This window comes from Struthio camelus, chromosome 26 (genome assembly GCF_040807025.1).
Source record: "Struthio camelus isolate bStrCam1 chromosome 26, bStrCam1.hap1, whole genome shotgun sequence".
NCBI lineage: Eukaryota > Metazoa > Chordata > Aves > Struthioniformes > Struthionidae > Struthio > Struthio camelus.
Window position 1 is genome coordinate 1,167,527 of NC_090967.1, and position 26,324 is coordinate 1,193,850.

Consider the following 26,324-nt stretch of genomic DNA (forward strand, 5'->3'; position numbering starts at 1 on the left):
AATCTCAGCATTTCTTTGCCTGGCATCTCTGACACATCCCAAAGTACAAACAAACTTCCTCTGCGCTACACTGTTATTGGGATGTGAGACTTGGGAACAGCTATACAAAGCTCCTAAAGCACAACTGGCTTTCAGATCAGCCCAGAAATGCTGGTACTGAAGAATATCACCCTATGAATTCAGTGGTTAACCTTTTAGAAATCTTACATTATTAAAATGAGAGGACATAGATGTAGCAAGAGCTTTCTGAACCAGATAAATCACAGGAACCACATTTAAATTAAGATAAGACTGTTTCTGCTTCTTCCTATTATTTGCAGAATTCCAAGGGTCTTTGCATTTTTACTGATCTTTCAGGTTTTAGGACCCTCCTGCACCTACTGCCCAGATACTGGAAATTATCATTGAGTTCTCCCCAAAGAGCAACAATGTTACTCTAAAACTCTTTTTTTCCTAAATAAAAGAAGACACACTTTCATGAGAGGTACCAAATGGAATTCACAGTGAGACTTCAGCATTTGGATGGGAAAAGCTACCAAATTAAACCTCAAATAAAATTTTTTTACGCTAAAATTTTTCCTACTTTGAAGAGGGGTGAAATCAGAAACAGGACATCAAAAAGGTGCAGGTTTTGTTGTTGTTCTTGTTTTTTTATTTTGGAGGGTTTTTTTTTCTGCAAAGCACCTGAAAACTATTAAAAAGAATTAGCCTCTCTCTCCACAGTCACTTCTTCTGTACTGCAGCTTTTCCTCTGACGCTGATTTAATGTGAGTTCATATTACCCAAGACTGCTGGAGTTATACAATATATTCACTAGTTCTTCATCCCAGAAGATGTCAATTAGAGGGAGGAAACGATGCTAAGATTCACTGAGCACCTAGCTATTAAGGTATGTACCTCTGAAGTGGAGTATTTCCTGAAAGAAGTGTGAAGGTTGTTAGATTGCTTCCATTACAAAGCAGCCTTTTACTGAGCCCTAACCTGTTGAATGTGCAACTTGTTGAGTGTATGGCAGCAGAAGCTGCTGCTGAGTATTCAACAACTCAGATTATTATAGTTAAATTTTAAATTATAATATCTTTTTATGATTTATAGCCAAATGAAATAAAAAATATAAATGCATCTGTAATCTGATAGATTTATGGATTTTGAATGCCTCTTTGTCATTAACACAGAGAGGCATATTTTTCAGTGCTTGCCTGTCTAAACCAAGATTCAGCCTCTATATGAAAGCACTCCTATATTGTGCAATAAGCAGCTAGCGGCCACACTAATGTTGGAACTAGAAACAAGAGAGCTACATCAGTACAAAGCTAATGAGACTTTCTGAGAATCCCGACTCCTTGGCACAAATATTACCTAAATTAATACAGCTCTGTGTTCCTGAAAACAAGTTAGTATCTTTTCATGGCATTACCTTATGTGATATAACAATCTGGGATCGAGACACCATGCGGTGCATTGCAGCACAGAAAAGCCTGCAGACAACTATCTTTACACTGTTAAAGTTCTGGAATTTATACACTCTAAAGCCATAAAGATGAATTGGTTTAAAGTCCAACACCAGACAACCCAGTGCACGCCAACCTGGGATTCTTGCTAAACTATATTACAACTGGATTAGTCACAACGCATACTCAGAAAGCCCTTCCCGCTTGATACGAAGACTTCAGAAACAGGATTCACTTGATTAAATGTAGAAGTCAATAGTGTAAATGCCTGTGACAGAACTGATCACCACCGTGATCACTTACCGCAGCTAAGAGAGGCAGTGAACAGATGCAGCAGTTTGCACAGCAGTGTCTGGGCTCTGCTTGGGCCTTTTGTGGACCTTGTTGGAAGTTGTGGAGGCTTTCAGGGAACCCTGAGGAACTAGATGGTGCTTGCTGCTAGCAGGAAAGGAGAGCTAGGCAAGGACAACTGCAGGAGGCCTTAACTTCTCCTGGGAAGCTCTAGCTAGGTGTGGCTGCTGCTAACGAGCTCTCTTGGTTGCCCCTGCTCAGAGGGAGTTTGGGGCCTTTGATCCAGGTGACCCTTGATTAGGGTAGGTCAAGCACCCTTGTGAGTCACTGCTAGGCAGAGGCCTATATAGGAGCTGGGCCTAGAGCCCAGCTCCCAGAGGGCACCAAACAGAGGTAGTAGTTTGTGCAGCAGGGTGCCAGGAGGCACTTTCATTTTTCATAGCAGTGTGTGCTTCCTCAGATATGGTCATGCCATGCTGCAGAGCACACTCCCCAGTGGCTGTTGGAGGTGCTGCATCAGCTGTGTCTGAAGCTTCAGTCCAGACAGACCCTCTGACAGCAGATGCAGCTCTGCAGGTGTCAGGCTGCAGGGAGTGCCTGGGACCTCTCTGTGGGCCCCGGGCTGACAGACAGCTCTCCTGCATGAGGTGTGCTGTGGTTGACCAGCTGTATTGCCAGATAAAGGAGTTACGGGAGGAAGTCAGTAGGCTGCGTAGCATCCGAGAAGATGAGCGGGAGATAAACAGGGTATTCTCGGAGACTGTGCAGCTCCAGGAGTCCCCACCCCCAACTGCAGCGGAGTTGCTGGAGGGCTCTGTGCTGTGTGTAACGGTATATCGTAATGCTGTGGAAGAGGGCTGGAAACTGATCACTTCTCCTAGAAGGAGAAAGGCTCTTACTCCTCCTCAAGACTTGCCTTTGAGGAACAGGTTTAGTGCCCTCCAGGCTGAGGAGGAGCTGGGCATGGCTCCAAGGGAGGCAACTGGCCTGACAGACCCTGTGCCGTGCAGGAACACCCAGAAGAAGCAGCCAGTGATTGTTGTGGGTGACTGCCTGCTGCAGGGGACAGAGGCACCTCTCTGCCGACCTGACCTCTTGCCCAGAGAGGTTTGCTGCCTGCCAGGGGCTCGAATAAGGGATGTCGTGGAAAGACTGCCAAGGCTTGTCCGTGCATCGGACTACTACCCTCTGCTGCTCTTCCCTGTGGGCACTAATGATACCAAGGGCAAACTGGATACCATCAAACAGGACTTCAGAGCTCTGGAGATGGTGGTCAAGGGTCTGAGAGCCCAGGTCGTTTTCTCTTTGATCCTGCCTGTGAGGGGGAAGGACAGGAGGAGGAGTGGACAGATTTTCCAAGTTAACAACTGGCTGCACCACTGGTGTTGGCAGCAGGGTTTTGGGTTTCCATGACCATGGGACCCTGTTTGAAGATCCCCAACTGATGGGGAGAGATGGGATCCACCTCACTAAGTGGGACACGTGTGTCTTTGCCAACAGGTTGGCCAGCCTGGTAAGGAGGGCTTTAAACTAGGCAAGATGGGGGAAGGGGAGTGGTATAGTGGCACGGTAGTCAGTAAAACGCCGCTCAAGTCAGGATGCCTCCAGCGGGTGCATACAGCCAGGGGAGACAGCATGGGACATGGCTATGGAGGATCCTCCTGCACCTCTCCTGGGAAGCCTGCATGCTCGATTGGCTCTCTGAAATGCCTGTACACCAATGCACGCAGCATGGGGAATAAGCAGGAAGAATTAAAGATCTGTGTGAGGTCGCAGGGCCGTGATCTCGTTGCAGTTACAGAGACATGGTGGGATAGCTCATGTGACTGGAATGCTGTCAAGGATGGCTACGTGCTTTTTAGGAAAGACAGGCCAGGAAGGTGAGGTGGTGGAGTTGCCCTTTACGTGAGGGAGCAACTAGAATGTGTGGAGCTCTGCCTCGGGGTGGATGAAGAGCAGGTTGAGAGCCTATGAATCAAAGGGCAGGCTAACATGGGTGACGCGGTGGTGGGGGTTTACCCACCTGATCAGGCCACCTGATGAGGAAGAGGAAGTCGATGAGGCCTTCTACAGACACCTGGAAGTAGCCTCACAATCACAGGCCCTGGTTCTCCTGGGGGACTTCAACCACCCTGACATCTACTGGGAAGACAGCACAGCTAGGCACAGTCGAGGAGGTTCCTGCAGAGCATTGAGGATAATTTCTTGACCCAGGTGGTGGAGATGACAACAAAGAGAGGTGCACTGCTAGACCCTGTACTAACAAAAAAAGAAAGTCTGGTTGGAGATGTGAAGGTTGGGGCAGCCTTGGCTGCAGTGAGCATGAGATGGTGGAGGTCAGGATCCTGCGAGTAGGAAACATGGCAATAAGTAAGAGCGCAACGCTGGACTTGAGGAGAGCTAACTTTGGCCTCTTCGGGGACCTGCTTGGAGGAATCCTATGGAGGAGGGCCCTGGAAGGAAGGAAGAGGGGTCCACGAAAGCTGGTTAATATTCAAGCATCACCTCCTCCAGGCTCAAGATCGGTGCATCCCTCTGAGGAAGAAGTCGAGCAAAGCGGGCAGGAGACCTGCCTGGATGAGCAAGGAACTCCTGACAAAACTCCAACAGAAGAAGGAAGTACACAGAATGTGGAAAAGGGGCTAGGCCACGTGGGGGGAACATAGGGACGTTGTCAGAGTGTGCAGGGATGCGAGGAGGAAGGCTAAGGCCCATTTGGAATTCAATCTGGCAAGGGATGTCAAGGACAACAAGAAGGGCTTCCTCAAATACATCAAGAGCAAAAGGAAGACTAGGGAAAATGTGGGCCCACTGCTGAATGGGGTTGGTGCCCTGCTAACGAAGGATACAGAGGAGGCAGAGTTGCTGAATGCCTTCTTTACCTCAGTCTTTACTGCCAAGACCAGCCCTCAGGAATCCCAACAGACAAGAGAGGAAGTCTGGAGAAAGGAAGACTGCCTTGGTGGAGGAGGATCAGGTTAGAGATCACTTGGGCAAACTTGACATCCACAAATCCACGGGCCCCGATGGGATGCACCCACGAGTGCTGAGGGAGCTGGCAGATGTTATTGCTAGGCTCCTCCCCATCACCTTGGAAAGGTCCTGGAGATCAGGAGAGGTGCCTGAGGCCTGGAAGAAAGCCAGTGTCACCCCAGCCTTCCAAAAGGGCAAGAAGGAGGAGCCAGGGAACGACAGGCCTGTCAGCCTCCCCTCCTTCCCTGGAAAGCTGATGCAACAGCTCCTCCTGAAGGTCCTCTCTAAGCAGGTGGAGGACAAGAAGGTGATCAGGAGTAGTCAGTGTGGAATCACCAAAGGGAAATCATGCTGGACCAATCGGATAGCCTTCTGGGAGGGAACGACTGGCTGGGTAGATGAGGGCAGAGCAGTGGATGTGGTCTCCCTGGCCTTCAGCAAGGCTTCCAACACTGTCTCCCATCACATCCTTGTAGGTAAACGGAGGAAGTGTGGGTTGGATGAGTGGGCGGTGAGGTGGATTGAGAAGTGGCTGGATGGCCGAGCTCAGAGGGTGGTGATCAGTGCCACAAAGTCTAGTTGGAGGTGTGTAGCTAGCGGTGTCCCCCAGGGGTCAGTCCTGGGTCCAGTCTTGTTCAATGTATTCATCGATGACCTGGAGGAAGGGACAGAGTGCACCCTCAGCAAGTTTGCTGAGAATACTAAACTAGACTGGGAGAAGTGGCTGACACACCAGAAGGCTGTGCTGCCATTCAGAGGGCCCTCGACAGGCTGGAGAGATGGGCAGAGAGGAACCTCCTCAAGTTCAACAAAGGGCAAGCGCAGGGTGCTGCCCCTAGGGAGGAATAACCCCCTGTGCCAGTACAGGCTGGGGGCTGACCTGCCGGAAAGCAGCTCTGTGGAGGAGCTCTGGTGGATAACAAGCTAACACACACAGGAGCCAGCAATGTGCCCTTGTGGCCAAGGCCAATGGTATGCTGGGGTGCACTAGGAAGAGTGTTGCCAGCAGGTCGAGGGAGGTGATCCTCCCCCTCTACTCAGCCCTGCTGAGGCCTCACCTGCAGTACTGTGTCCACTTCTGGGCTCCCCAGTCCAAGAGAGACATGGCACTACTGGAGTTAGTCCAGCAAAGGGCTACAAAGATGATGAGGGGACTGGAGCATCTCTCATGTGAGGAAAGGCTGAGAGAGCTGGGCCTGTTTAGCCTGGAGAAGAGAAGACTGAGGGGGGATCTTATCAATGTATTTTAATATCTGAAGGGAGGGTGTAAAGAGCATGAGGCCAGACTCTTTTCAGACTCTTTTCACTCGTCCAGTGACAGGACAAGAGGCAACAGGTACAAACTGGAATACAGGAAGTTCCATCTGACCATGAGGAAAAACTTCTTGACTGTGAGGGTGACAGAGCACTGGAACAGGTTGCCCAGCGAGGTAGTGGAGTCTCCTTCCTTGGAGATATTCAAAACCCGTTTGGACATGATCCTGTGCAATGTGCTCTGGGTGACCCTGTTTGAGTAGGGGGTTGGACTAGTTTAACTCCAGAAGTCCCTTCCAACCCTGACCATTCTGTGTTCCACTCAACCTAAAGTCAATGCCTTCATTTGCTCAATGAATGCTGCTCTGCTGGTACTTCTATCACTCTATGAACTATAATGTTACAGAGTGCTGTGCTAAGCTGTACGCATGTACCTACAAGAGTCTAAAGTGAGGCAATGTAGTGCAGGGGAAATTCAGCAATTCCTGTGTAAGATAACCAGTGGGAAATGACCTTCTGTTTGACAGCATGGCTTGTTTTTCCAGTTTGAACTTACCTTGCTTCAGCTTTCAGTCACTTCACTTTGCTTCATCTATTCAGTTGAAGGACCTGGGTCAGTCCCTGCTTTCACTGATTGCCATATCCTTCAAGAAAGACTTCTCTGCTAAAAGAAATCCCCCCTGTGCCGCTGTTGAGTGGCTACTTCCCTCAGTGTGTGCACTATTGAGGAGGCTACACCTCTCAGGTTTAATGTGTGTTAGACCAAAGTCTATCCCTGAAGAAAAGACCCTATTTTATCTCAGTGTAACTGAGGAGAAGTGTTACTGAGGAAAACTGGCACTTTATTCTGGACAAATTGCTGAGAGATTTGTCTTGGGTGAAGGAAATCCCTTGGGACGCTTGGTTGTACCTGTGCTGAGCTCAAGGAGCTTCTCCTACAGAGCTCTTGCAGAGTAAGGGAGTAAATAAGTAATGGAGGAGCAAACAGACCAGGTTCCCAAATGTAACAGCAAGTTGCAAGGTCAAAGAGTCTGCAGTTTAGTGTCATCTGTGTGCTAGTTATCATCTGGTCTGGTTCTTCTACACTTTAACCACAGATACCAGTGAACTTTGGATAATGAAGGAGACTGTTGATAATGTAGTAGTTCACACGCTACGTCTCCTGGCATTTATTTCAGGCTGAAAACAGTCAGAGACTTTTTTTAGATTCAGGTTACATCTCCACCTGCAAAAGCATATAATCACTTCTCTAGTGTGCTCATGCTGGCTAGAAGCAAGCCAGCTCCTATCCAGACACCAGTTAGCCACAGTAGTATGAGCTGGACTGAACGAGTCCATCCTTCCTCTCAGATTGGTGTCTTATCATGTCTTTTCAGTCTGAGGCATCTTATGGCTTATTTAACTCTGTGGCTCGAGCCTGGAGGTGTCTTATTTGGGAACATCAACAGAGCATATCTCATCCCACAGGTCTGCCTCAATCACCTTCTCACCACTGTTAATAGTTGACTTACCAGCTCTCCTGCAACATTTTAGTGCCTCCTCAAAGTTCCCATGCTGAAGTAAAATTACTATTGTTTTACTGAGAAACAAAGCAAGCCAGAGCTGTAATGACCTGCCTAAACAAGCGTAATCAGTGGGCTAAATGTAAGATGGAGCTGCAGAGTTCATACTGCCTTCTCCTACACTTGGAACATAAAATCTCCATATTGCCCAGTTATGATTCAAACCAATTGCTCCACTGCACTGGATCTAGGGCTGGGAGGGATGGAGATATGTACTCCATAACACAACCTCCCTCCCTTCTGCAGGCTGAGTGTGGACCTATCTGCTAATCCAGACAGGTTCCTATCAGCAGACATCTCTGTACAGAACAGAGGGAAAGAACCGTAAGTATCTCATTATCCCTGCTTTCTTTTCTGAAGACAATAAAAGCCATCTTAAACTGCCTTCTATTGTCTTTATACTCCGTAGGCAGGAGAGTATCTCATTTTGCACTCTGTAAATAGCAGACACAAGGGATGCCAGAAAGCATCGTTACTGCTTAATGCCATGTGCTGCTGCACTTAGTAGCTAACAGTCTCCCAATGGAAACATCACAATAGCTAGTATGTGTTGGAAAGAAAGGTGAATGATGTCTCACCAGCCAAAAACTCTGGCATTAGCAGAAGCTTTCTCCCTGAACAGATGCAGGCAGGAATCAGAAGACTTTCCAGAGTGCTCAGCCATGTATATTGAGCCATTCTACAAGAGCATCACTATGGAGTCTTAGACTGAAAACTGGAATTCCTACACACAAAGCCAGTAGGTTTCAGGCTCTGCTTTCAATTAATCTTTCTTCAGAAAAATCTTTAGGAATGAAACTCAGAATTAAACTGAGAGCTATGGATGATCCATGTTACTTCAAAGCCTGCTACTAGAGTATCCTGTTACTGGCAACTTTGGAGAATGCTTGTAAATATGTCATATACCAGCAGTGCTTTAAATGGAGAAAATGCACAGAAACTCAACAGCGATCATGTCTCCAGTATGTCTGGTGCTTAGGGACTGCATCTTAATATGCCTACTGAGGGAACAGGAGTTCAGTTTCTCCATGGAAGGCTTAAGTTATTCCTTACCACACTAATGACTGCCAGTAGGTAAGTCACAACCAACTCACCTGGCTGCAAACTTACAGAAAACCCATCCGGGAGCCTCTTTGAAAAGTGTAACTTTTAACATCTCTTAGGAAAGTAAGCACTCTGTTTGTCTTGGCAGGGATGACTTGTGTATACACAGCTGGAGAGCTTGTTTTGTCTCTTAGTACAAGTCTGGACCAAACCAAGTCTCTAAAGGCTTTGTAAAAATGCTTGCTTTATTTAAAGAATTTTATACAGGATGTCTCCAAAGTCTGCTCCTGCTCAATCTCCTTCTTTCCCTGCCTCTCCCACCCCCTCTCTGTTTCCCCCTCTCCTACCACAAAGGCAGATGAGATTCAGTTAGGTTTTTTCAGTCTCTCTTGGCTTTAGTGTTTAGAGAAATTTAAGAAATTTCCAATTTTCTTTTCAAATACAACCACTGTCCTTATCAATGTATGGGTCTCAATATTTCAAATATCTGTGAGCTAGGGAAAGAACAAGAAGCTCCACTGGCAGTCCTGGAGATCAGGTTTAGGGTTCTGGGGGAAGAAGGCTTACAAGGTAAAGCCTTCACATATGCAATACTTCACCAATATCCACATTTGCAGCACAATCAAAGGAGAATGGAACAATGCAATGTTGCTTCTGTAAATGCATATGCAGGCTTTTAAAGAGCTTTCCCTTCTCTGCACCCAATAAATGTGAGCTCAAACCACAGAGGAAGCTTTTTAAGGGGCACCTGTGCAATGAAGTTCAGTAGATACTTCTGTAATCCAGGGAACATCGCGCAATTATTTTGAGTTCTGCATATTTCTGCTGGCTGCTTCTCAAGCAGGACTGACTGATGCCTGGGCTACCGGAAACCAAATGCTATTCCCAGCTCACCCTCTAAATCATGTTTCCAAGAATCCCCAAATTGTAAAAAGTTATTAAAGGCAAGGGTAGTCCAATCTTTGGACAGGGAGTTAAACAAAATTAGCCCAAAAGTAAGAGTCCAGAAAGATGGAATATTTCCAGGGCAATTTGATGCAAATTTGAGGAGTTTAGACATCCACTTAGTGTTTCAGTTTCACTTCTGTGCCACTCTGACCCTTGCCAAACATCATATCAGAGCAGTGTCATGAGATGGCCATCCAAGCCAACAGGAAGGGAAGAAATTCCATGTCTCAGAGCCAGAACCTCAGCCATACCCTCACTGCCGAAAGGTACATCTGATTCAGCCATGCTGCACATGATGGCTAGGTGAAATATAGCAAAGTTACCTGCCACTAAGAGCCATATTCTTGCAGATGAAAAACTGTGGCTTTTCATGGAGCTCTTTCAATTCATCCTGGATAAGTAGCTGGCCCTGAACTGTGTGAAGTTTACAATAAATGGTGCTGCTTAGTGTTTCCTTTTGAAAAGTTTTTACTAAAATAAAAGCTGTTACATGGAAAATCTTAAACCTTAACAAATCTGTGCTTCTGCAATTCTGTAAAATAATTGAATGATCTTACAGATATGGGAGCTGAGTGCTGGCCTGGTCAACTGAAGTTTATTTCTATCCAACAGAGTTGGCCAAGTCATTAAACCAGCATCTTCTGTGTGATCCCTAAATGTCCATAATCCCTTACTCCTTAGACATAACTTTTCAGTACAAGAGCTGCAGTTAATATAGTGAGAAGTCCTTGCAGTGCTGAGCTGGATCAGTGAATGCTGGGGTTCAGGGCAGCAAAACGGGCACAAAAATTAGTTGGCAGTTGGAAAATTTCAGCTTATATTTCTTTTCCCTGCTCTGTCAGTGTTTAGGAAAGGGTTGATGGCATCACCTTCCGTTATATGGTGATATGCTTTGCTGGCATTTCTAAGCCTCTCCTGGTTTATCAAGACCAGAAGCATGGAAATGATCTAGAGAAAATCACCCTGTCTGGACTCAGTACAGGGATTTATTCGTGTGTAACAAACAGCTACAAGGAATGAGGGGGATCCAAAGAGACACTGAAGGCACAGTCACTAGGCACTTTACATCATGCACACTTAATGATCAGGGATCTCAGAGAACATTTTGGGCATAAGGATGTCGTTAAAGGCCATACTGGCATGCAGAGGAATCCAGCAGAAATTCACAAAGAAATGCATATCCTTAATACCTTAATACACAGGCTTGCGTATACAACTAATGTTCCTTTGCTCTGTCAGTGACAATATCATGAAAATCTGTTCCTTACCTCTTTCACACTGGGGGCCAGTGAATCCATAGACACAAGCGCAGCGGTTTGGTCCAATGCATCGACCTCCATTCTGACAACCGTTTTCACACACAGCTATTTAGAAATAGAAAAAGAAGTCAGTGGATTTCTTCTGTTAGGGAAACTACAATGTGAGCTGCGTGACGCTGGCAGGACTTGGAATATCGCCTACTTTGTGCTGTTCACAAATCAGGGCTCTCCGCCATGTAATGAACATATAGAGAAAAGCATGGATGTTTTTTTACTGGAAAATGGCTTCCTTTTTATGAGTGAACCCATTTACAAAAGCGCTATAAACTCTCGTTTCACTTGAGAGGATTTCCTGTACTCTGGAAGCTCACTTCATTCAGGTTGGCACTGAGATTAAAATCAAGATCAAGATGAATGGATACAAATGAGATACTGCATAAAGGCAAAAACACATTCAAATCGAAGGAAAGGGGAACATGACAACAGTGAAACATGAGGAGAAGATACTAGTTGGCTATTTTATCCCACATGCCCAAAGCAAAAAAGAATTAGAGACCAGTCTGATCAGCAGACTCCAATACTGCAGCAGACAAACATTCACTACTTTAAACTAAACCTGACACACATCATTTGAAAACCTGCAGCTGATATATTAGGACTGAAGGCAAAAGACTAGGCCACTAATTAGGCCTTGGCTTGAAGATGAGCTAAATGAACAGGATGTGTAAAAATTCTGGACATGACAGAAGCAATTGCCAGATGTGACCGATAGGTGTGGGAGTCACTGAAAAAAAGTTACAGAAGCATCCTAAGGGATGGGTGGATTTTAAAGAAAGTTAAGAAATGGTCAAACTTCAAAAACAATCAAGAAGGTGTATTGGGGACATCTTAGGGACTAGTGACTTACAAGGCCAGCAGTACCTAAGTAACTGTATCAGGAACATCATCTAAGGCTGAGAATGCCTAGATAATGATATGAGAAATACCAGGTTTGGGTACGGATATAGTAAAACTGGGACCAATGGGACAAGAGTGATTAGGGGTAGGTTGTTTATTAGGGAGGAGACTGGGGTGGAGAAAGGGAGGTACAAGGGTAGTGAAAAGGAAGGTCAAGAAACAAGAAAAGGGATAAGAAGGTATGCAGTGATGTGATCAGTGCATTCTGGGGTTACTTACCCTACAGACTAAAGTAGGACAAACCAAACCCCTTACTCTGACCATACCACATGTGCCAAACTCAGTTCTGCAATGAGGAGGACATGGGGTGCAGGGTGATGTGGGTGCTTTCCCTGGCTAGCAGGGTACACTTGGGTAGAGGGACTGTGTGTTATGATATCACTGTGTCAGCTCATTCTAGGCTTGATGACATTGGCATCAGCCCATCACTTCCTAATATCATAGTAGGACATGTCCATTCAGGCTGGTAGTGGTATCAGGACATGATGCTCTCCAGAACAGAAATTACTTTTTAGAGATACCATTAGAGAAATGGTAGTAGAAAAATGCATAAGACTTAGCTGGTAAGAGCTCCTCTGGAATGTGACACGCTCTTGAATGATCTGAAAAATGGATGCTCTTAGGTTCTGCTATTTCACAACAACCAAACAGCTGCCTCTGAAATACAATCAAGCTAACTTCTTGTGAGGCTGGGGTACCAAAGTGCGGGAGAAGCTTGCATATCCAGTTCAGACACTCCAGGCAGAGGCTGGCCCTGGTGTCAAAGCCTTTGAGGCTTGAGGGGTGCTGCTCATCCCTCCCACAGAGCACAATCTCCAATTTCTTGTGCTGGAAAAAAGCATGGGGATACATCTCCTTTATATCCGTCTACCTGCTCCAGCACTCCTTTAGGGATGCCTCAGGCATGAACAGGCTATATACCTTGTGCTTTCTTCTCTAGCTTTTTGCCCAGGCCCAGACTCAATAATTCTTCTCCGGCTCAAACCTTGTGCCTCAGACACCCTAGTAAAGTTGAGCTCCAGTGTTCTTCATTCTTCCTTTCTGGACAGCCTTCCAGAAAGGTGCTGTCAAGCAATTCATTTTGTATCGCATGGCTAGTGTCTGCAAGAGTTACTTCTCATGGACTTCAAGTAGAAGCAGACTACCTGAATTCCCTTCAGATTACTCAGTCTAGAGCATGGGCCTAAAAGTCATAGGCAGGAGAGGAATGGGAAGAGAACTTCAGCTCCTTAGACTAAAGGCTAGCTGCCTAGACTAAAGCAACTCTGGTTGCTGTATTGGGCTCTCTGGGAGATCCTGTGATTGTGATGGGAAAGAGGAAGGCCATTCTTGAGCAATAAGTAAATGAAGACAAGGCCAAGAAGAGTCAGGGAGAGAATTTCAGTTCTGTGCTGTGTGCAATCCATATTTATCTGGAACGGTTGTGCAGGATCACTGACTCCCAAAATGGAAAGCCACAGTTTCTTCAGCTCTGTCTTCTTCAGTGCACCCACCCCAACAGGCAAGGTTCTGCATGTCAATACAAAACAGAAGGTCAGCACTCATCTTAGCACAAGAGCCAGGACTTTGGAGAGTCCAAGTGAGAGGCTGAGAGGGGCAGGATGCCACGGAGCTATTTAAATCCCAGCAGTAGTAATGACTAATGAGAGAAGGACTGTTCCAGAAAGTAACACGACAGAGAAGGAACTGGTGTAGCTACTGTAAGTGTATCCTCGTTGAAGATGTGCCTGGAAAGATACCACGATTCTGTTCTGTCTACTCTCTGAGCTTGCTGTGAGTCAACAAATCTGAGATGCAGAGAGAGCAGTAAGAGAAGAGACCTGGGTATGAAGATCATGAAATGATGGAGATTTCCTATTTGTGCTTCATTCAACAAGAGGAAGCAGTGCCTGTCAGGCCAAGCACTAGCAAGTGTTTCGACATCCGTTAATGCAGGGACACGTGTGACACTTCCTAATGCTCCTGTAAAAAGCTTCACTCATTGAACCACTCACTTGCCCAGCAACACTGGTGAATGAAAATGAGAAGGATATAACCATCCCTGGAAGGTGAGCTCTACAGCAATCCTGTATGATATTACAGTTTTAGTGCCAAACTTTGAGCTGCAGAGAGGCCAGGTACCACTGCATGTTTCACAGTCTTCAAAGGCTACATCTATTTAAAAGCTGAGGGAGTTGAAATGTGCTTTGCTGGAAAACTGCCAACAGGACCCTCTGTAGTTTCCCACCATCAGTGAAGTGCTGCCAGTATCTGAACCATTATGAAAATTCTACTGAGGATATTATAGGTGGAGCTGGTAGCAGCACATAATTAGGGTTGCCTAACACTTTCTATTATAAGCCCCTATTTGCTGTTGCTTATAACTTTCCCAAGTTTTATCTATTCAGAATGAAATTTTCCATATGGTGTGTCTGCCTTTAGTGGAACTTTTTGGAATGTTTCAGCAAAAATGAATAAGTTATAGTTAATAATAAGGTTAGGGGAAATATAATGTTTTGCCCATCTTAAAAAAAAATTCTTACAGACTTCACTGAGAAACTTCAATGATTCTCACGCTGATACAGGGATTTGAAATCTGCCTGGAAAATTCTCTTTGATCAGAGAATCAAAGCGCTTTCGAAAGTGCTGGACATACTTGCTCACTAGAGACTTATTAAAGATGCCACCTAAATTCTCTGGACATTGGATTTACAATGTGCATGAGGGATGACTTAAAATTGCCAAATATCTTTCACAGGAAGCTAGGGGGAAAAATTCATTTTCCCCTTAAAAAAGGTATGGGTACTTTGACAAAATACAAAACCAAATCATACAACATTTTAAAGTTTTTTTGAATTACTATGTTAGCGTTTCCCTACAGAAAGACAGTTTTGCCAACCAGAAAACTAAAACCTGAGCCCCTCAAAATGTAAGTAAATAATTGAAAAATATTTGAAATATATTTTATTTTTCAGCTTTTCTTCTTCTAATTGAAAGAAGACTTTATCTGAACTGAAATGAAGGTTTTCCACGAAAAATGCCCATTCCCAAAGAATACTCTGTTTATCTAGAAATATTTAGAGAAAAATGATACCTAATTCCAGCCACCATGGTCAACTGTAGAGCAACAGGGGTACGCAGGAAAGCCTGCAACTGCTCTTCTTAGCATGGGGGCCCCAGACTGAGAGCCGGGAGATGTGTCCTAAAAGGAACGGTCCATAAAGTCTTTGAAGTGAGGCCTACACATTTCTCAAGCCTAAACTCACTTCTTACCTCAGTGACTCAAGTACAAGTCATCCTACCTTGACTTTGAGGTCAGCAGCATCCCATGGCCCCATAGCATGCGTTGCTATGTACTCACTGAGGGCTGCTTCATGTGCCACATGGTAGCTTGGATCTGCAGTTTGAGCTCAGGCATAAGGAACCAGTGGTGTGGCTGCACGGAGCAGTGGGCATCAACCTTGTCCTAGCCCAGCCAGGTAGCATAGATGTAACATATTCCCTAATGAAAGCAAGCTGCTACTCCAATGGAGAGGAGTAAATACTGAGGACGCCCATGTCTGAGCTGTAAACAGCACATCAGAGTTTGCAGGGTGGCCTCTGTATTCATAAGGCTGCATGTATCTAGCCTGGCCCTGCAACTCACCACATATACCGCAGGGAGAACAAAGAGCAGATATTGCAACTTACGCTGTCCACAGTATGTTCCAGTATAGCCTTTCTGGCAGAGGCAAGATTCCTCGTTGCAACTCCCACCATTCATGCATCTCACACTGCAGGTTTGGACTGTGGAGAAAAGCAGGGAAATATTACAAGAGGATGTAAAAAAACTATTGGCAATGGGAACTGGATACCTTCACACGTAATTGATGTTCAGCTCTTTCTTAATCTGTTCTAGTCTCAGTGCAGAATCAAGGGCTGAGGGTGATTTTAAATGTCCAATTCCTTCAAGTTAAACGGAGAGACCTTATAGGATATCAACCATGGGGTGTTTAAAGGCTTGCATTGTTGCTGAGATATAATTACTCCAGAGCTGCTTACAACAGGAAATACCATCATCTGTTCTGGTTCTCTAGATGCAAGACATTTCTTATTGTTCCTGTACCTGGTAACAATGAACTGTTCAGATAGGGAAAAGCCATGAATACTACAGGCAATCTCAAACAAGGAGAAATTTAGGGGACATCATTCTTCAAATCTATCTCATAATATAAATAGACTTCATTCTGTGGAAGGCAAAGGCACACCACCACTTTACTTCATTAGAGGATCTACCTCAATAAAACAGCTGAAGCTTTGTTTTTTCTGTAGGATGTGCTGCCATAGCTCAAGGGACCGAGAGTAAGAGCATATTTCTTCATCTTTCTCTTTCTTTATGATGCTGTCATCCTAAACAAATCTTTACTTTAGGGTCCTACACACTTCAAAGATTGTCATATCATTTTTATTATTCTTTTAGGCTATTATTCCCTCTTCAAAACATGGTCTTTGCATTCTGGACCATCTAACTTTTAAAATGCCATCTTAATAGGAGCATATTAAAAGACCTATGAGATATCTTGAGGTCTGAATTTATTTGGTGGAGGAAAATCATCAACTTTCAAGATATTTCTATCCTTATACAACTACTGTGTGGCCTTACTGTTGAGATCCATCTAATATCAGAGATGTTTTCTTTTTATTTAAGAATCTGTGAAGAAAAGTGTATAATATCTATTCTTGTTTTGATGTTGGAGTTCAGCTTTCACAGTAGATTACGGAGCACTGAGTGTGAAGTGTAGGAAAACAATAGTGATAAATAAGACCTGGGAATTTTCACACTGATGTAGACAGAAAGCCGGTGTCGGCGTTAACCTATTCCTCACTATTCAGAATTTAAGAAATGTATTAATAAATAGTTTACTACTAAACATTGAGCTACAAATACAGGTCAAACAGTTTTCATTCTTCATTCCAGGCAAAGCCTGGAACAATGCATTCTTCCCTTGTAAGATGTGACAAGTCAAATTGCAAGTGTCTGAGGTTATAATAAGTTACGTGAAAACTATTCTTCAGCAGGCACACCACAGTTCATATGTCTGCCAGGAACAGCAGGGGCCATTACTTGGTAGCCTGAAAAAGGTGGAGCTGGACTCTGCATATATGCCTATATGAATGGATATTCACTGCGACTTGAATCTTATGTGTACATGTAATGCTAGTTCCAAACAGGCAAGCATTGGGGCCAGTACAAGTGAAATGTCTGTGCAAAAGATAACAGGACTCAGCAGTGTCCAACAGAGATAGTTATATGGTTCACGCCTTCATCAGGCCAAATTTAGATGAAGGCATAATCATTAAGGACATTAAGCTTAAGACTTCAACGTATTGCCCAGACTGTCAAACATGAGACCAGGCTTTATGGGAAATGGCACTGTTTCCAGCACATTCTTATCCTATACCGCTCACTACAATTAATCCACACCAGGAAAGCAATTACATACAGTAAATCTGAGAGGACTGCCTAGCTACAATATAAAGAGGTAGCTAGGAAGTGTCTGTCCATTAGTGCTGTCCATCTGTCAGAGCTCTTCCCCATGCAGCATCCTAAGCCTTGCAGTCAACACAGGCAGCGAGGGGTCAGGTTTAATGAACCTGAGAAATCTTGGGAGTTCAGGGTTCAGACATAAGATGCTCATTCAGAACTTTTCGAACTAATTGGCAAAGATTATTACTGGACCTGCTTACAGCCGGTCCCATTTCTTACTTCTGCCATGGTCCCAAAGGCCCTGAGGTCCCATCACCATCTGACTTATCTCCAAGGCTGGCACTGAAGAGTCTGTTAGAAACCCCTGCAGATTTGGAGTGCAGAAGAAGAACATTTTTCAACCAAGAACTTAAAGGCCTATTATGCTTTGTAAGGATTTTCCAGGGTAGCAGAGACCAAAGCTCTAGGAAAAAAAGAACGGCAGCTCACCCTTGTTAACTTTTCCCATAACTGGGTTGGGTTAGTTCTACCTTTTATTTTCTGCCTGCTTACCGACTACTACTATCTAAACAGTCACTTGCAAATTATTCCTAAAATATTTTTACTCCCTCAAGTAAGAAACCAAACTTTTTATTATGACAGAGAGAGGCTGAGTGGCTTTTATTGCCTCTGGAATGCACAGTTTGCCTGCTTTACTTCCCTGAAGCATTCTTGAAAAATGCAGATCCAGACATCCCCAGAATGAACACCAGATTTGATGAAGCCGCTGCCGAGGAACCTACCCCCTGAGTGCATGTTGAAATTTACCCCAGGCTCAGGGGAATGCCAGGTCTGTGCCTAAATGTATACACTGCTTATAGCATTCCTTGCATTCCTCTCTGATTGCTAACATATGGGCCCTCATTCCAGAAACTTCTGTGGTTCCAGCACCTTCCCCGCAACAAAGCACTGGGCAGGTCTGTAGAGCAGTGGCACTCATAGGCTCCTGTGCTGAGCACTTTCTGTGGACATCTGCAGGGCTGTAGCACAACGTGGCACTTTGGAATCAGATTCTGGGAATTTCCTTCCTTGAGTCACACCCTGAATGTCATTTTGAGGTCTGAGGGGGCTAGTTCCCTGGCCTTCAATCAGATGCCTGCAAGTCACTTTGTTAACAACGGCTTGCCTACAGATGAGTAATAACAGGAAAAAAAAATTCTGTGTTGTCTCCAGCAATGGTCATCTGAGACATTAAAAGACTTTATAAAATTCTATGCATTTCTGCATCTTACATACAGCCCTAGCAAATCAGCCTTTTTAAAACTTAACACCATGCCTCAGTTTTGTTCCTTTGCTTGCAGATTTCTTTTTAGCTGGTGTTTCTGAGTGGGATCATCATATGCAGATGGGCTGCTTGTACAGTGAGCTGCAGATAGACACCCGTTATCACTGCCCACTTTTGGAGATTTGGAGTGCAGGCCATTGCCAGTTCACACACTGCTACTCACATTAGAAACAACTGGAGTCCCTTCAGGCAGACCTGTTTGCTTGGGCATAGACTGCACTGACTTGACTGGATGGTCTCTATGCTGAGGCTGGCCCTCATCTTGTCAACTGGAGAGCAATTATCTGCACCCAACCAGCTCTGAGGCTGTTAGACCATCTTCTGCAAAGTGAAGCTTCCAAGGAAGACATCCTTTCCCTTCCCAGGGAGAGGTAGGAAAGCAAGGGAGGAGAGTATGATGAGGGGCTGCACACATAGACCCTTTGGCCTCACTGGCTCCTGTCCCAGAATGGCAGCAGTCATGCAGTTCTTGGTGATATTCTGATCCCTTTTGGTCTCTTCTGTGAAAGATTAGGATGGTCTTGTCCGTTTCGTTCTGCTGTTTTAGTGGATTGAAAGAACTGTCTGGGACTTTACTTTCTGCAGGAGACCAGCAAAGGCAAAATTGTCATCTGATACATAACGACTGGGTGTCCCACTCCAAGATTCAGTGTATGCCACCATTTCATACAATCACAAACTCACAGGAGCATGGGTGGAAGGGCTCTCTGGAGATCTGCATTCAGGCTCCACGCAGAACAGGCCTGCCCTACAGATCAGGGTGGCTGAGACTTTGTTTAGCCAACTCTTGAAAACCTCCAAAGATGATGATCTCCCACACATCTGGTGACCCGTCCCAGGCCAGTGACCTCTTTTATATCATCTAGGACCACTGTCCTTGTATCTGCCCTACCAGTAGTTACAGACTGGGATTAGATCTCTCTTTGACTCCTCTTCATTAGACTAAATCAGCCCAGCTCCCTCAGCCTCTCCTCTAGAGAACATGTGCATCAGGCCCTGACCATTTTGTAGCCTGTTCTTGGTTTCTCTCCAGTTTCTCCACAGCTTTCTTGAACTGGTGGCCCAGAACTAAACACAGTATTCCAGCCACAGTCTCTCTAGTGCCAAGTAGAGGGGATAATATAAAATATACTATATTATAATAACCCTCCTAATCTAGCCCAGGATGCGGTTTGCTTTAATCACAGTGACAATGACTAATGGCTCACATTCAACCTGGTGTCTATCATAACATCCAGCTCTTTTTCAGCAATACAAGCCAGAGGACAGAGTGGTACAGAAGAGTACCACTCCCTTCCAGAGAGTACACAACATCATTAACTATCAATGTTTAGACTCAAACAGGAGGAGAGTTTGCTGTACAAAGCCAGGTGCTGTAGAGTAGCAGTGTGGTTGCAAGCGGCATCATGCCCTGAATATATCCTTCAGAGATTACCAGAGAGATATGGGAACTGCTTTCTGGAAACCTGACTTTCACTCTGCTGAGTTTTCTATAGTTTGTTTTTGTGCAGTGTTTGCTCAGAAACCTCAGCCACTTAGTCCTTCTCCAAGAGCTTTTCAAGTTTTTGCATTGAAGGCCTGAGATGGGAGAACAAAGCAGAAAAAGTGGTAACGCAGTTTCTAGCTTCCTGACTGCCACTGCATAACTTCATGATGAAGTCCACAAAACACCCGGGCAATTCTCCCTGACATCCAAAACACGACCTAAAGAAAACTTAATAAAGTTTGTGTTGGAGAGATTATTTATTTGGTTAACTAGAGCAGTGACACATTTAATTGCACTATGGGAACAGCTAGGTGTAGATGGACTCTTTGGCAACAATGTTGTTATTTGCTGCTTTGAGTTTTGGTTTCTGAGCTCCATCCTATAAGATTTCTCATACCAAAGTAGCAGAAATGGCGAGCATGTTGCCAGTTTTCTCTAGGTAACAGGGGCAGTGAGGACCCTTCAGTAAAGGTGCCGTTCGAAATGAAAAATGCTGCCCCATTTAGATCAGAACTCAGTTCCCAAACCTCAAAATATTTAAGGGAAGCAGACAGAGACTGTCATTGATTTCGCTGTAACTGGGAATTTTTTTAAAGAGCAAATAACTTTTCAAGAGGGAGGAAAATCACCAGTGTTGTTCTCTTACCTCCAGCTGAACCACAGTTGGGAGAAAGTTGTCCATTGGAGCATGTACACATGTTTGGCCTTGAACAAAACCCATCACCACAAGAATTCCTGCAAATTGCTGGAGCAAGAGGAGGAGACAGTGATTAATTAGCACAATGTGCTATGCTGTGAACTTGCTTACAACATGTTTTTGGCTGTCAAATAGTATGAATTCATTTCTTTCTAAGAAGAATAACCTGGGGAGGAAGCTAGGGAAACCTCTCGAGGACTGCAACCCATGTAGCACAATGGTGAGAAGGACCAACTCATATATGAGGAATGAGTTTCCAGAGATAACTTCCTTTAATCACAGACTACGGCAGGTCCTGTTTTCACACTGCTTTTGCCCTCAGCAGAGGATGGGGAAGGGGAGACACATTTCACTATTTCTGCCTTCTTTGAATGTTTCTCAGCAGAGACAAGTGACTTTTGCATTGGGCCAGGTTGTTCTTTTCCTTGCAATTTTTGTGTTTCCATGAAGTGCTTCCCAGCCCACAGTCTGGCTTGAGAGTAGTCTTACTGCTACTGAGATGCATCTCACGTTGGGTGAGGGGCTGAGCCTAAGTCAGCCAGAGATGCATTGGAAGGATGCCTTCATATCAGTCCCTACTACTTCTTGGCTGGGACTCCTGCTAATCTCTTCCCCTTCCTGTGCCATGAGAGCCAAGAGCATAGCTGGCAGTATTGTTCCACCTGTGTAAGCATGGATTTTATTAGAGTCCTGTGAAAGTATCTCATCTCCATGTGTTTTATAAATACAATTACAATAGCAGTTCCGTGAGGACAGTGAGCCCAAATGGCATATTTTACAGATATGAGAAAAGTCAGCAGACAACCCTGAATTTCACTAACCTTGCATGCCACTGAGCAGCTATTTGGCTCTGAGTTCCTTAACCCTTCACTGTATCTGGTATCAAATCTATGCTTGCTATCCTCAGAGGGGCATCCGCTGCTCACAAAACAGTGGATTTCCTGAGGTGAGGTGTATTGTGGATTTGCTTGTTTCTTCTCATGGGGGAAGGAGAGGACCCAGGACTCTGGAGCTTACTATCACCACATGAGGCTGAGGTCAAGTCTGATGCATTTAACTCTTGAGTCATCATGCTTCTTTACTTCCCCCTCCCTTTTTTAAAGTGAGTAAAATGTCATTTTCTGACACTGGTTATTCATTGTGTGAGAGGGCACAAAAGCCCCATCATGCAAAATAAACTGGACATCATCTGCTTTGAGAGGAGAATATCTGCAGCTCTGGGCCCAGTTTTGTGTATTTCAGATCCCAGACAATGCTGTATTAGAAAATATGGGGCATTTCTCTCTAAGATGGCTGAGTTTTCCGCTCTGAAGGTGGTATTACTTCTGAAATATATGACCTTAACTATGCAGGTCTCACTAAAAGAACCTATTGTTTTCCTCAGCTTGAAACCTCCCACTGAATTATGTTTAGGAAGTTTTGGAGAAGGGCATTTATATACAAATGCCAAGTATGCAGAGGAGTCATTTAGAAATCTAAAATACCAGGAGACACAGACATGCCATGAGGCTGTCTGCTGTTTGGTGTGTACAAGATATAGCTAGAATCTCCATGACACCATGCATTTCCTGCATTTCAGTATGAAGCACGACTAAATGCAGGGGACAATTACCCCATTGGCTCCAATGAGAATCATATTTATTTACTCTAGTGTTGACTTTTAGTTCCTATGGAAGCATCCTCCAAAGGACGGACTGAGTCCATCGCCCCATAGCTCATGCCTTTGCCCTAAAGACATGGGAATCATCAGCCGCAGGTCCTATCCCCCTTAATGGATTTTACAGGCATATATCAGTACTTCTTAGTAAAATAGTGCTCTGCTCCAAATAAGAACAACTACCTACAGAAATAAAGATGTGATCTATCTAAATCAGCACCCTGCTTTACAAACAGGCCATTCAAAGGAAGATGCAAATTCCTGCTTGTGGACACCTTATCATGACAACACATTTGCAATGTCAGCAACTAGCTGTTGTCCCAGCAACTAAGTAAATTATTTCACCTACAGAAGCAGCTCCAAAGTAACTTTCTCAGGAGTTACCAATAGCTTTTGTATGAGGCTGTTCTTCTAAAGCAGGACTACAAACTGTCAAGCAACAAGGAACACAGTGGCAATTCGGCAGGAAATAAAAGGCCATGCATTAAACGGGAACAATTGCAACCATCCTGCTTTAATCAAGACTAGCAGAGATGAGAACTCCCGACAATCACTGCTTCTGTTTCAGTGGATTATGAAATGTTTTGTCATCTCCTGAGCATGAGATGTGTATTCCTTCCCACATGGCAGTTAGTTCTCTTGGTTCCTCAACAGGAAAATAGATACTCACGGACAATGCACTGGTTCCCTCCAGGCAGCGTTTTCCAGCCCGGGCAGCAGTAGGAGTGGAACCTTGAGCCACAAACATTGGGTCTGAAAATTAAAAAACATTTTTTTTCCTCTGTTTCTGTGCAGTACTGTTGGACAAATCCAGCACGTATCATTGCTATATGAGAGCGCATTGAACAGCCTCTTGCATGAGATTTCTCTGCCAAATACCATTCCCTCACTCTGAGTTTAAACAAGTCATGTTTTTTCAATTCTCACCAAAAGGAGTCACTAAATATTATTTTAATAACTGACTTCTGACTAGACTGTTCAGAAAACACCAATTAGCTACACATTTGTATGAAAGTGACTGAGGGCACATCTGACACTGTCATTGTTTAATCTAAGATGCACAGTGCTGGGGTCATGCAGGTCAGAACTAGAGCTGAGCAGATGGAGCTCTCACTAGCAGTCACTTGCTTCCAGCCTATCTGATGCCTTGTATGAAATTTATTGTTGTCATATCCCTGTGACAGGGACAGGGATGACCAAGTGGTGGACCAGTGACCGCATGCCACCACAGTAAAGTTTTTTTCTGATCCTTTGGCAATATAGACAGACTTGCCTGGAATAATCTAGAGTTTCACATGGCTGAAGGCCACCAAAGCTCTGAGCACTAAAACAGCTTCCTTCCTGGGGCCCACTATGGCTGGCTTGGGGTAGCAACTCCAGTGCAGAGGTTTGGGGAGTGCCAATATCTGGGAGCAAAATCAATGCAACAGAGCCAGGTGAGGATGTGTACTGAGCTGCCCAGGGATGCGGGAGTCTGTAGGGAGCTGAGGCAGGCTGATAGGCATGATCAAATCTGCAGAGGAATGCTGAATAAGGGCTGGGTGGGCCTGTGCTAGGTAAGACAGGGAGGTAGGTGAGAGTGTGCGCTGAGTTAGGAGCTAGTATTTTGGAGACAGAGGAGAGACTTGTGGTACAATGTTCTTATAACTGTTGTCATAGTCTCTCTAATGGGTGAGAAGAAGCCTGAGTCCAATTTAAGTGCCACCTCTGAGCTTAGCGAGACACAGATGAGACTGCAGGAGCTGCGTGAGGTCCAGCAGGCTGGCTGGAGCAGGCATGCCTGCAGCATGACAGCTGCTTGTGTGGCTAAGCACACAGCTCCATAGCTATCAATGTGTGTAATAAATGTGCTCACATATTTTTTTCTCCAAAGTGTGTCTATTGCAGGGGAGGTATGTTCACAAAGACACTCTAGGAGCTGAAGCCAGCTCCACCCCACAGATAGGCACATCCCAGGTGCCTAATATTGAAATGACTTTTCACATAGCCATAGCTCTGACCCCAGAGGTGTTATTCTTTAAGAATTAAAAAAAAAAAAGTTATAATGATCAAACAGAAAGACAAACAGACAAGGAGCTCTAGTCCAGGACCCGATGCACTCCAGGCTGCCTGCCTACACAAGATGAGAACCCCACAGCCTAATGGTGACCCCTGTAACACTATATAGAAGAGTGAGGCACAGCCAGGTCTATCCTGATATCAAACCAGGGCATGCATGTAGGCTTCCAGCTCAGGAACACGGCCACATCCCCAAATTTAGACACAGCCAGTTGGATACTTGCATTTCCACAGGGGTACAGAGAGATCTAGGTGCCAGACAACTCTAGAGGACACAGCAGAGTGTATCCCTTCATAACAAACAGAACTAGGCATCTATTACTTGTGCACAAAGCTCAGCAGTGCTGTGTGTGCACAAAGTGGATACAGTCCTGCTCTTCCTTATTGACTCTGTTGCAGTGCCTGACTCCTTCTCTGGAGATGGTAGGCTCTTCTGTTGTTCCTTCTTCTCTGAAATCTACTCCTACTGGACTTCATTATCCCTCTTGATGCACATTTCTTATATACCGGTAGCACTGTTCCTCTTCCATTAATTTTTGTTCCTAAATCCCGTCCTTCACCTCTTTCTATGTGGTTCTAGGACCCAGTGGAAGATGTGTTAATTTAGCAGCTTTCTGAGGGTGCTAAGGATCAGGAGTTGCATGGAAGGTCTTTGTAGAGGCACCTTGGAAGTCTTTAAAAATCATTGATGCAATTAGCAAATTCCTGCACCTTCCAATCTATCATTCAGACAGACTGGTCATGGCTTTCTCTGCTTTCATTTGATTGTTTGGTAGTTCAATCACTGTCACATATCAAAGGCAAGAGCTCCAGCCCAGCTCTGTACTTCAGCACGCCATTTTCACCATGTTGTGTTATGCTACTCATCTACAAACGAACTAACAGACTTTCCAAGAAAAACTGCTGAATGAAACATGAAAACTACAAACCCATGCAATGTCCATATTCTTCTATTATTACCAAGTGTGGAGTTATGCTTCCCCTAGCACGGAAGCCTGGACACTAACAAAGGATCAAACAGTCAAGGGGAGGGGCAGTGGAGACTAAGTGTAGACAGAGTGTTCAGACCTTGTCTGGATCCTGGCCAGCAAATCACCAACCTCTTGTGTAAGTGCCTGAGGGATCACATCTTTTAAAAAAGCAGCAGAATTTGACCTAAAATCACTAGCAATGGAGTGTACGCTTAGGTAAAGTTTTCCGGTGAGTTCGTATCCTCACTGTTAGAAGTGTATGCTTTTTGGGAGGGGGGTCTGAGTTTATCCAGCTTCACCTTCAGACATTGGATCTTGTTAGATCTTTTCTTGCTCAAAAGAAGAATTCTTTGTTTACAGAGCCTGTTCCTCCAGTAGAACTATGTAGACTGTCGTATCACTCTAATTTTCTTTTTAAAAGGAAAGGAAACGATTGATTTAGTTTTTCAGAATCAGTCCTCCAAAATGTCTATTTTTTGATGCTCATTATATTACCTTCATTCTAATTTTTATTAATCAAATTCTACATAAACCAGTTCAGCAATTTGCTGGAGTTGGTGAGGCACAATTAGTAACTATCATCATCATTGCCCTGGAAGGGTGGGGTTATGGGAACAAATCAGATTTGGCATTTTCTGCTGTGCAGTTTGCGATGTTTTCTGTAAATCATTTCACTGTAAAGTGCATCTCCAAAGCTATATGTGTATCATAGCTACTTGGATAAATATCTCTAGTTATATGGTGCCTCAGCATGGGAGCAACTGCGTAGATGCGGCAGACTGGAGCAACAACAACGTCAGATTTTTCAAAAACTCCAAAAGCACGGGTTTGGGTTGTTTGTTTTTTTAGTTTTTTTAGTTTCCGTTCCCTGAAGACTTGTTAAATCATCTTTAACCTTCAATTAAATCAAGAAATTCATTTTATTTTCCAGGGAACATCATTATCT

The 26,324-nt window shown here is 44.6% G+C and overlaps 1 protein-coding gene across 1 annotated transcript in view; it reads right to left on the reverse strand.

Moving 5' to 3' along the window:
* FBN3 (fibrillin 3) overlaps window positions 1–26,324 on the reverse strand; it is a 145,575-nt gene that overhangs the window by 94,478 nt on the left and 24,773 nt on the right. Inside the window, exons 3-6 of the mRNA XM_009683577.2 lie at window positions 23,020–23,102; window positions 20,642–20,740; window positions 15,409–15,504; window positions 10,792–10,887 (exon numbers count right to left, since the gene is read on the reverse strand). Coding sequence (XP_009681872.1) covers window positions 10,792–10,887; window positions 15,409–15,504; window positions 20,642–20,740; window positions 23,020–23,102 — 374 coding nt within the window. The remainder of the gene's footprint in view (window positions 1–10,791; window positions 10,888–15,408; window positions 15,505–20,641; window positions 20,741–23,019; window positions 23,103–26,324) is intronic.